This window comes from Anabrus simplex, chromosome 1, assembly GCF_040414725.1.
Source record: "Anabrus simplex isolate iqAnaSimp1 chromosome 1, ASM4041472v1, whole genome shotgun sequence".
Taxonomy (NCBI): Eukaryota; Metazoa; Arthropoda; class Insecta; order Orthoptera; family Tettigoniidae; genus Anabrus; species Anabrus simplex.
Window position 1 is genome coordinate 1,315,786,656 of NC_090265.1, and position 14,381 is coordinate 1,315,801,036.

At 40.8% G+C, this 14,381-nt stretch overlaps 1 protein-coding gene across 1 annotated transcript in view; it reads left to right on the forward strand.

Annotated features, from left to right (window-relative positions):
* The window catches only part of prtp (pretaporter), a 185,311-nt gene extending 172,473 nt beyond the window's left edge, over window positions 1-12,838 (forward strand). The window contains exon 8 of the mRNA XM_067137723.2: window positions 12,458-12,838. Within this exon, the coding sequence (XP_066993824.1) occupies window positions 12,458-12,583 (126 nt within the window). The 3' untranslated portion in view covers window positions 12,584-12,838. The remainder of the gene's footprint in view (window positions 1-12,457) is intronic.
* The last annotated feature ends 1,543 nt before the right edge of the window (window positions 12,839-14,381 follow it).

Genomic DNA, 14,381 nt, shown 5'->3' on the forward strand with positions numbered 1-14,381 from the left:
CTTAGCCTCTCCAGGTTATTACCAAAATCTTCCCACAACTTCTTTTTGGATTCAGCAACTATTTTTTTCGCTCTGTTTCTTTCATCTATGTACAATTCCCTGTCTGCCTCGGCCCAGCAACTATTTTTTTCGCTCTGTTTCTTTCATCTATGTACAATTCCCTGTCTGCCTCGGCCCTTTTTGGAGCCATTTCTGATAAGCCTTCTTTTTACGTTTACAAGCTGCTCTCGCTTCACCATTCAACCAAGATGTTCGCTTTTCCCCATCTTTGCACATAGTTGTTCCTAGGCATTCCCTTGCTGTTGCTACTACAGTATCCCTGTATGCCACTCATTCTCTTTCTATATCCTGAAACTGCTTACTGTCCACTGTTCGGAACTTCCTACTAATTATACCCATGTACTTCGGTCTAATTTCCTCGTCCTGGAGATTTTCTACCCTTATTCATTTGCAGACAGGTTTCACTTTCTCTACACTAGGCCTAGAGATAGTTCTCTACAGATCAGATAGTCGTCTCATTCATCGAAAAATCCCTGAAAAACCCGTACATTCCTAACAGATTTCCTGAATTCGAAGTCGGTTAAGATATAGTCTATTATGGATCTGGTACCCCTACCCTCCCATGTGTAGCGGTGAATAGCCTTATGCTTGAAGAATGTTTTTGTAACTGCTAAACCCATAGTAGCACAAAAGTCCAGCAAACGTTTCCCATTTCCATTCCCATTACCTTCCATATCTTCCCCACAGTTACCAATCACCCTTTTCTATCCTTCAGTTCTATTTCCAACTTTCGCATTGAAATCGCCCATTAGCACTGTCCTATCCTTGCTGTTGACCTTGACTACACTGTCACTCGATGCTTCATAAAACTTGCAACTTCATCCTGATCTGCACCCTCACATGGTGAATTCACTGAGACAATTCTCATCCTAATTCCTCCAACTGCTAAATCTATCCACATCATTCGCTCGTTTACGTGCCTAACAGAAGCTATGTTGCATGCAATAGTATTCCTGATGAACAGCCCTACCCCAGACTTTGCCCTTCCCTTTTTAACACCTGTCAAATATACTTCATAAGCTCCTATCCTTTCCTTGTTATCTCCCCTTATACAAATATCACTTACTCCTAGCACATCCAGAGGCATCCTCTTTGCTGACTCAGCCAGGTCTACTTTCTTTCTTCCATAGGCCCCATTAACTCTTATACGCTCAGCAAGTCGATCTATCGGCTCGAGTGGTATTGCTTAAAACACTCAGCGTGCCGATCTATCGGCTTTGTGTTCAGATGGCTGTATAAGTACCGTAATGGACACCCAGATGTCAGGAAAAGATATCAATAGTAGCTTTTGGATTTAGTTTACACTTTTCTCGAGAGATAGAGACACTAAGCTCACCTGTTTGGAACAAATTAAGTTATCAAACCGCGTATGTTGACCGCATGGCGAGTTGAAGTGTGTTGCTTGCAAGTACAGTCTCATTTAAGCTTCAAAATATGTGTTTTCCTTCGTTTTATTGTTTCCATTTTAATAGTAGATCATTGTTTATTATATTTTGTTTATATTCTACATTTATCAGTGTTCTCAAGTGAATTTTAGTTTAACATTTCGTGTTAATAGATTTTCGTGCCACGAGTAGGCCTAATTTTTTTACATGGCTGGGCCAAGTTCTAGGCTAAGTAATTCCAATGTTTTGGATTAGTTAGATGCTTTAGACTATGACAGTGACGTTATAGCCGATATTGATTCATATTTCAGTCCAACTCATTGGTTGAATGATCAGCGTTGAGGCCTTCGGTTCAGAGGGCCCAGTTTTGATTCGCGGCCAGGTCGGGAATTTTAATCGCCATTGATTAATTCTTCTGACCGGGGGCCTGTGTGTTTGTGTTTGTCCCAACACTTTCTTCTTCATATTCAGACAACACACTACACTACAAACTACCACGGTAACACGCGATAGCGATTACCTCCCCACCATATAGGATTGGCGTCAGCAAGGGCATCCGGCCATAAAACACGAGCCAAATCCACATGTGTGACACAGTTCACATCCGCGACCCCACAGGTGTGGGAAAAGCAGTAGATATAGAAGAAGAGTGATTCGGATTTTACAGGTACTGATGATAGGAGAATGTTTTCCAAAACACAAATGCTGACTCCGGAAGGTACTTGTACAGTTCTTTACGTCAGGTGCTATAACTCATGTCTAAATAAGAATACAAAAAACAAAATTATATCATGTTATACAGAATTAAATGCTCTTATTTTCAGAATGACTGACCAACAACATCACTAAAGAACATATTACTTTTTTAGTATTTGAAAACCGATTTTTATTTTTTGTAATATATTTTCAAATTTCAAAATTTATTTTGTAGTAAAATATGCCATGAACAATGTTGGGATATTTTTTTCCTAAAACGATATTAAATAGTGTACTACTGTGATTTTTTTCAATTTTGTAACTGGGGATTTCTTTATACGGCAATTTTTTACATTTTAACGTGCATAACCATGAAAAATGGCCTGAGTGTTTTGGGCTTGACTGGTGAAAATAGCCTGAGAGCAAAAGGGTTAATATTGATAGCTCTCCATCGAATTCCATTTCGTTTGCCAAATTGTTTCCAAGGAGTCCCTCGCCTGTCAAATGAGAGTGGGGTTCCCTTACTCCCATAGGTCCGAGGCTTACTTAAAATGTTCTGAGCTCGGTAAATTCATGAAGCAGGATGCTACCGTCCGTACACACAGTCCAAGTAAGGATCTCTCCTCTAACGGGTTAGGAACCACCGGTGGATTGTATGGCCCTAGCCGCCTGAGCACAATGAAGGCCATGACTCAGCATATATCCGAGATGCCCACTCCCATTCTGTAGCAACTGGTATCTCGACTCTCAGGACCATTTACTAGGCCACTCATTCGTTGCCCGTGGTTCACGAGCTAGGACGTGACTACAGTAACCCACACCATGATGTTATTGTTATTGTTGTTGTTGTTGTTGTTATTATTATTATTATTATTATTATTATTATTATTATTATTATTATTATTAAATTAAAATGTGGAAATTAACAGCATTACGAGCAGTCGGATTATTAGCTTTCTCAGTAGACAAGTGGTGGTGTGCACGGAATCGATTCCAAACAATCATGCGTTCCTCATCGAGAAGACTTGCTGGCCTCATACTTCTGACAATTATATAGAAAACAGAGTGCTGGTATTTCACTCCCGTCTACTTCTGCATCCTTGTAGAAAGACACTGCAGCACTGCTGTCAGAGGAGTAATATATCGGTAATATTATTTTCATAGGTAGATTTGCTAAAATGAAATGCAATCTTTCATGTTGTTTGGAATCGAACCCGTGATCATGAGTCGGACACCACCACCGATCTACCAAGAAAGCTAATAAACCGGTGAACGACGGGTACAACCGCTGGTAATGCTGTACAATTGTACATTTTAATTTGATGATAATAATAATAGCAATAATAATAATGGTAATATTGGGTAGCCTCTGGAAATTCTTGGTGGTGACATAATGAGGACGAAACGAATGGCGAGGATGTCATAAACATCCTGTTCCCAAGCCAGGGAAATTAGGTGTACGAGGAGGTTGAGTCGAAGAATTGAACCGGGGCCTTCGAACCAAAGGCAAGCATTCTATCCATTTAGTAATAAATCCGGTCTTTAATTTGCTAAATACCAGGCGAGTTGGCCGTGCGGTTAGGAGCGCGCAGCTGTGAGCTCGCATCCAGGAAAAGTGGGTTCGAACTCCACTGTCGGCAGCCCTGAAGGTGATTTTACATGGTTTCCCATTTTCACACCAGGCAAATGCCTTTCCTGTCCCATCATCGCCATAAGACTTATGAGTCGGTGCGACGTTAAACAAATAGCAAAATAATTTGCTAAACTCTAGGCTACCATTTTTACTGATCAGATTTTGAATATTAGCAGTAGCAGAAGCCAGGGCAATGGGTTGTGAAACAGGGTTGATAACACAGCTGGCTTCTCTGGTGGCAAAAAACGCTTAAGGCTTGACGTTCACTTAACAAACTATCGAAAATTGGTAACCTAAGTCTAGTGGTGCCCACGTATTCATCCCAGCATACGCCACTAAATGAGGTCAACAAGTTATACATTTATCAAGTATAGAAACTATGTCGGGACTGGAATGACTTTATTAGTCACATTATTGTATGGCAACATGGTGCTGTGTTCGAATCAAAATGAGTGACGACAGAATGTAGTGGAAATTCAACACATAGAGCGACTGCTTGGTAGACTGATTCCCTGTGGGTGTGTAACCCTCAAGATTAGTTTCGTTCTATGGTTTTTAACCCTGGAGCCAGTGGTAATATACGGTAATCTGTGCCAGTGGCATATTTGTGGGGGATAGTACTTTTATTTGTGTAAAGTTCATCCCAAATACTACTACTTAACCGACTCCGGAGCATCGGAAGTTTATACGCAGGAGAATTTTTAACATGCCAGAAGCCAATGACACGGAGCTGTTGCAATTACAACACCCTTTTAAGCCTCACCGACCCAAGCCTGGATTTGAACCTGCAAACTGGGACTCGGAAGGACAGTGGCTCAACCAACTGAGCCACATGAAAAGGAAGTGTTTGTACACTGACTGACAGTGACAATGCAACACCAAGGAGGAGTGGTTCGAAAGGGATGAAAGTTGGGGAAAAAACAGAGACGGCACGGACGAATAATTGATGTTTATTCCAAACCGATATGCAGGTTACACAATGCGCACGGCATCGACTCAGTAGGATGTAGGACCACCGCGAGCGGCGATGCACGCAGAAACACGTCGAGGTACAGAGTCAGTAAGAGTGCGGATGGTGTCCTGAGGGATGGTTCTCCATTCTCTGTCAACCATTTGCCACAGTTGGTCGTCCGTACGAGGCTGGGGCAGAGTTTGCAAACGGCGTCCAATGAGATTCCACACGTGTTCGATTGGTGAGAGATCCGGAGAGTACGCTGGCCACGGAAGCATCTGTACACCTCGTAGAGCCTGTTGGGAGATGCGAGCAGTGTGTGGGCGGGCATTATCCTGCTGAAACAGAGCATTGGGCAGCCCCTGAAGGTACGGGAGTGCCACCGGCCGCAGCACATGCTGCACGTAGCGGTGGGCATTTAACGTGCCTTGAATACGCACTAGAGGTGACGTGGAATCATACGCAATAGCGCCCCAAACCATGATGCCGCGTTGTCTAGCGGTAGGGCGCTCCACAGTTACTGCCGGATTTGACCTTTCTCCACGCCGACGCCACACTCGTCTGCGGTGACTATCACTGACAGAACAGAAGCGTGACTCATCGGAGAACACAACGTTCCGCCATTCCCTCATCCAAGTCGCTCTAGCCCGGCACCATGCCAGGCGTGCACGTCTATGCTGTGGAGTCAATGGTAGTCTTCTGAGCGGACGGCGGGAGTGCAGGCCTCCTTCAACCAATCGACGGGAAATTGTTCTGGTCGATATTGGAACAGCCAGGGTGTCTTGCACATGCTGAAGAATGGCGGTTGACGTGGCATGCGGGGCTGCCACCGCTTGGCGGCGGATGCGCCGATCCTCGCGTGCTGACGACACTCGGGCTGCGCCTGGACCCCTCGCACGTGCCACATGTCCCTGCGCCAACCATCTTCGCCACAGGCGCTGCACCGTGGACACATCCCTATGGGTATCGGCTGCGATTTGACGAAGCGACCAACCTGCCCTTCTCAGCCCGATCACCATACCCCTCGTAAAGTCGTCTGTCTGCTGGAAATGCCTCCGTTGACAGCGGCCTGGCATTCTTAGCTATACACATGTCCTGTGGCACACGACAACACGTTCTACAATGACTGTCGGCTGAGAAATCACGGTACGAAGTGGGCCATTCGCCAACGCCGTGTCCCATTTATCGTTCGCTACGTGCGCAGCACAGCGGCGCATTTCACATCATGAGCATACCTCAGTGACGTCATTCTACCCTGCAATTGGCATAAAGTTCTGACCACTCCTTCTTGGTGTTGCATTTGCTCTGTCAGTCAGTGTAATTATTGTTATAAATAGATACAGTTATTATTTTTACAAAGATTTTATGAGGAGCATTTATTAAGACATACATTTTCTAACTGTCTTAAATGCACAGGACCGGGCGAGTTGGCCATGCGCGTAGAGGCGCTTGGCTGTGAACTTGCATCCGGGAGATAGTGGGTTTGAATCCCACTGTCGGCAGCCCTGAATATGGTTTTCTGTGGTTTCCCATTTTCACACCAGGCAAATGCTGGGGCTGTACCTTAATTAAGGCCACAGCCGCTTCCTTCCAACTCCTAGGCCTTTACTATCCCATCGTCGCCATAAGACCTATCTCTGTCGGTGCGACGTAAAGCCACTAGCAAAAAAAATGCACAAGACCGCATGTAAGAATTAGCTGGAAGCTAAGGAGCCTTGTAGGGATGTGACTCAAAGAATCCTGCATTCGATTCCCGGCATTGACAGAGTTAAAACGAATGGGTTGGGGAAGATACGATACAGCCTTGTTTGTGAGTGCAATAGAGTTGGCCATGAGTCTCTCGTAATCGAAATATCTAGGACATACTTCACCTTCACGGGGCGTAGACCAAGGTGGTTCCTTTTAAAAAAGACAAATTAAATAAATGAAGATTCTACTTCCTCACAAAACAACGATATTATTAATTTAAGATTAGTATCAATAATGCAGCTGCCATATGTTAACAGTACAGAAGCTATGATTTCGATTGTTGGATATAATTACATTGTAACAGTCAAAGCCACCAATATTTATTGAAGATCCGTCACCGCACTCGGCAGGACCGGCTTTTTTTTTCATACCCCCTCTTGAGATAAAAACGTATCCACGCTACTGGCCTGGATTTATACTCCACCCATTGAGTACACCACTGAATCCACTCACCATTTAAGCTACAAGGTAAGCCCGAAGAATGGTTGGATACTCAAAATATACTAACATAAATGATGTTGTAATGATTGAAAATGAAAATCCACAGCCTGTTTCCAGTTATTCTACCGGCTCAGGAATGGAATGAATGAAGCCCCCATCTAGCGGCGAGGATAGACATTGTGCCGGTTGTCGAAGTCTGTTGCACTCCTCTGGGCAATGATTAATGACTGACATATGAAATGAAATTATATTGGAGAGTGTTGCTGGAATGAAATATGACAGGAAAACTGGAGAACCCGGAGAAAAACCTGTCCCGCCTCCGCTTTGTCCAGCACAAATCTCACATGGAGTGACCGGGATTTGAACCACAGAACCCAGCGGTGAGAGGTCGTCGCACTGCCGCCTGAGCCACGGAGGCTGCTCATAATGATTCAAAAGTACTTTTAAAAAAAAAGGAAACAAGCTTAGGGCTCATGGGATTTTAAATCTCATAATCATTAGCGACAGGATCTACGGTTTTAAGTAGACTCCAGATCAACAGAATGTGACTTCCCATTTCAAAAATTGTGCATGCATCAACTGCGATTCAAACCTCGGCCATCTTGATGAGAACGTAGAACCATTGGAACTGAGCTATCACGCCCGCCGATTACGAAATAGTTACCTGGGCTTTTGATGGTGCTATTTGAAGTTCCAATCAATTCCCGGCCATCTGACAAAACAGAACTTGTCCACACGTCCGCGATCATGTCTTGCTACTACATGCTTGCTGCTGTTAGAATACAATGCATTTTGATAACTTACCGAGGATGGACATAGCTTTGGCTTCTTTATAACAAAATGGTCCATCTTCAAAAATGTCACTAATATGGCACAAAATTAACTAAAGTGCAGCTCACAATTCCGTCACAGTCTTCCCAACTCTGCAAGTTAAATACACCACATCTCTCAAGCATGGTGCAACCCGACATACGCGACCACGTGACGTTGTTTCCAGGAACCGAGTTTATACAAAAGCTGACACGATGTTGTAAGCTTGCAACTGTTTCTGGCCGTGGCCCCCGTTATCTCGGTAGTCACGTTCTGGCCCCATGCAGAGTAATCCCTTGCTAATTGCCCTTCGCCTCATCTTTTGACATTTGTCAACATGTGGTTATATTCCTAACACTGAGACTTCAACAGGGAATATCCCCGCGCATCACAGTGCTAAGTGCTTTCCTTCCATTCAAACTCCTTCAAGCAGTACATGTTTGGAGAATTATGTATGGCCCTACTGAGCCTTGCTAGTAGATGCTGTGTCGCTATGTTAATTTAACATTTTGGCGTAAGTTCTTCATTTGTTCCTACCGTACGTAAAACAACGGCTGATCCTCGCTCTAGTTTCAGGAAATATTTTTGGGGGGGCGGCCCCCTGCCCCCACCCTACCTACATCAGTGATAACAATAACTTAAAGACTTCAGAAAATAGCCAACAGATGCCGGGAGCTATCCGTTTTTCAATCATTGTCGAAAGACATACAGTTATGAAGTCATATCAGTTCAAATTCCGAAGCGCAATATATATTGCGCCGTGACCTTCAGGGGTTAAAGTTTCTAATGAAGTGAGAGTCGAAGACTGCTTACCGCTTACGTTGGAAGAGAGGCGACTAGTCACCTTAGCCGCTGAAGGAGGTCTGGTAATCGTCTGCCCGCTACTATGTGTGTAGTAGGGGTGTGCTAGCACGGGTGGAGAACAAGCCAGGAGGGGAGGGGTAGGCATAAACTTGAGTGTGTTAGAAGTTGGCGGCGAAGTTGTGGCATAAGGAGTAGATAAGGCAGAAGCTGCTGATAAGACTGGAGGAATATTTAAAGGTTTATAATTGAAAATTCTCATGTAATTATTATGATTTATATCAAAATTAACAAGTAACTTGGGGGCTTGTTCAATTATCAATAGCACATAGAAGTACAAATGTTTTTCAAGAATAATTTTAATGTTTATAAAGGAACTTTATACATATTTCATTTGTACTTCTGATCAATTGTGACAAGACCTTTTATTTAAATTGAGGATCTTCCTACTCTAAGTAGAACTCAGGACTTTCAAGATTCCATCTTGAGTTAAATAATTATGTTAAGTTAAAGTGTCATTCTGGGGCCGATGACCTTCGAAGTTAGACCCCTTAAAACAACAAGCATCATCATCATCAAAGTGTCATTCTAATTGGGACTATCATATTTACAGAGAAACTCTATATGTGATTCGACCTTTGTATAACATTTCATTTATGACAAGACCTTTTATTTATTTAAGAATCTTACAGTTCTAAGTCAAACTCAATACTTTCAAAGTTCTAACTTGAAAATGAAAGAAATTATGTTGTGTTAAGTGTCGTTCTAATCGTGACTTCAAGAATTTAAAATTGTGATTATTTGAAGTTTTCTCCAGATACTTTTAGGGGCATCATAAGTCCCATATCAAGAGTGTTTGTAGGTGCATTGATATAATGATGATATGTTTATTTACAATTGCCTGTTCTCACATTTGCATGAAGATGACGCTCACCAGCGTCGAAACTAGTTCCAAGTAAATGTTATTTAGTTTAATGTTAGTATTGAAAAGGTGGATTTTTAATTAACTTATCTACTATTCTCAGTTCATTATGAACTTAAAAATGAAATTCTTAAATTTAAATAGCATCTCTGGCCAAATAATATCCTATAATTTGCATGAAATTGAGGTACAGACTTCTAACCCTTACGACCATAGCCTGATAATATAACTCTCTTTCAGTGACATTTAAGTCAGACAAGATTTCTGAACCTGTGTCTACAAACCCTTCGAACAAGTCATTTCGAGCACTATAGGTCAACAGACACTGAAGAAACATTTTGTTGAATACCATGGATACAACTTTTTCTTGGGGTTTCATATTTTCACACTTCACTTGTAAAAATCAAGAACCATGGCATTCATACCTCTGAATTTTATAGCCAACTTCTCAATGACCTAGTTGCAGGTAAACAAAAGTATGTCTGCATGAACTTGTATGATTTTGGAGAACAGAAATGCAGGGTCAAAGCAAAACTCTTATCTTTATCTGAGTATCTCCTCCCCTGAGCCTTTCTGTCCTTAAGTTTAGCCTGGAGTTTTATAAAGTTATTTGCTACATCACTACAAAAATTACCTTCACAATCACTAATAATATTCTTTTAGTTTTACTTCTCATTTTAGTATGATTTAAACTATTTAGCCTAGCTTTTAACACACAATTCTGTTTATTATATATGGACACTGTTTTTTGCAGCGCTCTGCACTTTTTTTGCCATTTGTAAAAACTTTGTGCACTCTTCCTTAACTTTGAAGGTGTCATTACTCACCACTTCACTTTCACCACCCACTGTTGTTTCTGACTCCAGTTCCTCTTCTCACTTCCTTTTCTTTGGGCTTCTCCTGGGATTGATTTCCTTTGCAGATGGCAAAACTGAGGGGTTAGATCCAGGCCAAAGTCTGAAAAAATCAATTAAAAATTAAAAAGTAATAAAGCCATCTTATAAGTCTACAAAATCTCAAATCCTAATATGTTCGAAATACTTACACCTGACTTAATACATTTTTGTTTCTAAAGTCTTTCTGTACAAAATGATCTGAACATACAACATAACTTTTGTTCAAATGTTCTGGCCCATCTCTTTTGAATATATCATCCAGGTCTGCTCATCTGCTCCGAATAACCCATTGCTTGCATCTAATAAAATCAGTAATATCAATTAGTACATCACTTTCTACTCATTTCTACTGCTGTAAAATCAAGTATTCATTCTATATAAACTGAAGTGTAAACATAAATCTATCCAAACATCTAAACTCGTACTTGACATTTCTTTATTTTTTGGAAATCTGTAGAAAGACTTTGACACACATGGCCCTTTGTAATTATTGCAACCATATATGGTGCAAATACTGCCTATTCCAGCCATATTTTATATAAACAATTAAATATTATTAACATTTGTCACTGAATTGCTTCACAGGTATTAATGCCCAGTTTAACGTCTACACTGTGAGCCTCCAGAGTGAGCCACAGTCGCTGTCTCAAGTTTTCACGGCTACTTTCCGCTATTATCTTTATAACCTATTTGGTGCCACCTACACATAACTCAGTTCTGTGTCTCTTTAGTGCATATTGTTTGGGAAGTCAGTCTGCATATACGAGACATGTTTTTTAAGTAAGTGCTGTTTTGATATAGAAAAAAGGTAATACAATTTTTAAACAGTTCTCTTTTATATATAAGCCTGTACCTTAAACTACTTCTCAACATAAGTTCCAAGCATATTAAGGCACTTTTCATATTGTGAAACCAGCTTCTGAATTCCATCATGATAGAAATCTGCCACTTGATGTGCCGCTCACTGTCGCATGGTCATTTTTAGGTTATCATCGTCGTGGCGCTGACCTACTAAATGCTTCAGGTGCAGGAACAAGTGGTAGACACTAGGTCATGACTATACAGAGTATGATCGAAGTGTCTCCAACCAAATGAAGCAATGAGTTTTCGGGTTCGATTTGCCGCGTGTCATGAAGCAAAAGAAACCCCCTTGTGAGCATCCCATGCCGTTGTTTTGGATTGGGTGAGCACAACTTCTGATAATCTAAGCATCCTGACATAGTCATGAACAACACTCCTTGAAATTTCAGGCAACTCCTAACTCAGTGACGAAATCGTAAAGCGTTTGTTTTCTCAAATCTTTTCATCAATTTTCCGCAACAAGTCTTCAGTAATGACAGACAGTCGCACACTATGCTTCTCGTCGTGGACATTAGTATGGTCTTCTGTAAATGCTCTAACCAATTTTCTTACCATTTCTTCTCTCGTAGTGTGTTCTCCATACTCTTCACTAATCTGCTGATGCATTTCAACAGCTTTCACATCTTTTCCATTTAGAAAACAAATCACAGCGCGTACTTCACACTCGGCAGAACCGTTAATTGTCGGAGGCATTTTCAGTGTGCACAAACGTAAATACGGGCAAATGCTTCCGTAATGACGTTTGTGGCTAGCATACAGATGTACGCATTGAGTGCACATGCTCTGAACAACGACTGAAGCGCTGCAGCGGCCATATTTAAAAAGGCACTTACTTAAAAAACATGCTTTGTATATTAAAAATATATTATTATAAAATTATTCTTATCTGAATATGTTTGTACTCCAACCTAATTTATAAATCTTGTTATGTATTCATTTTGATATTATACAATTACTGGAATAATATTATTTAATTCTTTAGAACGTGTTCTGTGACATTTCTAGACAAAATTTTCTAATCTTTTGCTGATCATTGCCAATAGACCAATGGCATGGACCGAGCTGTGTTTATTTACAATACATGATCAGTTTTACATTTGTTCATCATTCAAACGCAGAACAGATTTTACATAGCATAGAGTTGTCTCTCCATAGGCAGTTCTTGTGTACAGTACATATCAATAATGCAGATTCAGATAATGCCACATATCTAACTTGATTCCTATTGAAATTGTTTTTGTTATGTTTTAGGTGGACGGCTTCCCAACTCTATTCTTATACAAGGACGGGGAGAAAGTTGGGGAGTATAATGGATCACGCAGTCTTGATGATTTGTATGAATTTGTCATAAAACATCTTCCTCATGATGAACTGTAAATAGAACTTACAGAATTGTACATAAATCTGATAAGTATACATATGTAGCTGTCCAGAAATCTCACTTCTGTTGTGGACTTCATCCAAACCCTAACAATCAAATATAAAAGTCTATGACATGGTTACAGTTCATCTTAGTTGTTAAATACGTAATTACTCTAGTTCATGTAAATGAGATTTCTTGATGAACCTCCAGAATTTTCAAGTGCATCATTCTTAAAATAAATGTTCTTCAGATATCCATTTCTCCATGAACTGCTCTTGTCAGGGAAGTCTTTTTTTTCCTGAAACCTGTTCCTCTCCTACTGTCAAATTTTTTGTTGTGCATTATATGCATTTATAGGACTTGTCCAGAAAAGTGCAATGTAACTAAGAAAATTAGAGATTTTACCACAGTAGCTTGAAAGGTAGAGAGACATAGTTTAATCATTATGGCTCTGTGTTTCATTATAATTTCTGTTGGTATGGAGTATCTGAAACCTTCATCACAGATTTAATTCCTTTCTTGGCTATATCATAAAATCTTTTAAGCTTTCATAAACCATGTTCAAGGAAGTGATAACTAGAGAAATTCTCAGAATATGGGACTGTCACGAAATGTTTCATATTGACACATATTTACATATAACAACATCGTAAGAGATTTTATAAGATTATCTAGCTTTCAGAGTGATCATTGACCTTAGAGACTGATTTTTTATCGTCAAGTTTGTTATTTTGACTTATCTGAGATTCCTAGAGAAACTTTGGCTCATATTAGAGTCACGGAATAAACCATTGAACCAACGTATGCTCAGGTGGTCAGGAAACGATCAACAGGGTCAGGGATCCAGCCGAACATTTGAACTCAAAGTGGTTGCCCCTGATGTCTTCTGAGTAGCATAGGATACCAAAGTGCATGAACATTTCTGCCTTATATTTGTGAGTGATGCTACGAGGAAATTCACATTTTGACTTACAAAGTAGGTTAATGCTATATAGAATGAATACTGAAATACAAAAAAATACACGAATTACACTGTAATTTTTATTATTCCTTACCTTTACCCGAATGCTTGGTGTCAGCACTATAGGATTAAGCCTAATTTTACAGCTGGATGCCTTTCCTGACACTAACTCTGTGTGGAAGGATGTATTCACTATTGCATGTTTCTGTGGTGGTTTATAATATTGTGTATTGTGTGCAAAAGAAGACATGTATTAAGGCAAACACTAATGCCCAGCTTCCAGGCTAGAGGTTTTAACCTCAAGGTTGCTTCCCTCCCACTCCGAGCCCTTCCCTGTCCCATCGTCACTATAAGACCTGTCTGTGTCGGTGCGACGTGAAGCAACTAGCAAAAAAAAGAAAAAGAGGATTTCACCAGACGTGGTTAAAATTCCTGGCCCAGCTGGGAATCAAAGCCAGGACCAGTCTAATCCGAAGGCTGGCCGTTGAGCCACGGAGCCAAACTGAAATAGTGTCATATTTTGTTTTGACAAAACCACGTTCCTGTGGTTATGATTTCAAAATTGTAGGTCCCATTGCTATAACCCTACAGTTTACAGTGATGTTAAACAGTAAGTTCAAAGATTTTTAGAAATGTAGCCTACATATGCGGAGTTCATGAAATCTGGCTTTTTGTGTGATAGACTTTGAAACATTCATTTTCAGCTTCATAGTCAGGGCACCAATATACTCTTTCCTTTCTCTTCTAGTTTTTGAAGCAAACTGCACACCTCCTTTGTAGCTTAGCCTTCTTCTCTGTGGGAGGGATTCTTTCCATGAAGTGTCTTCCTGTCAGCCTTGGCACTGTATTGC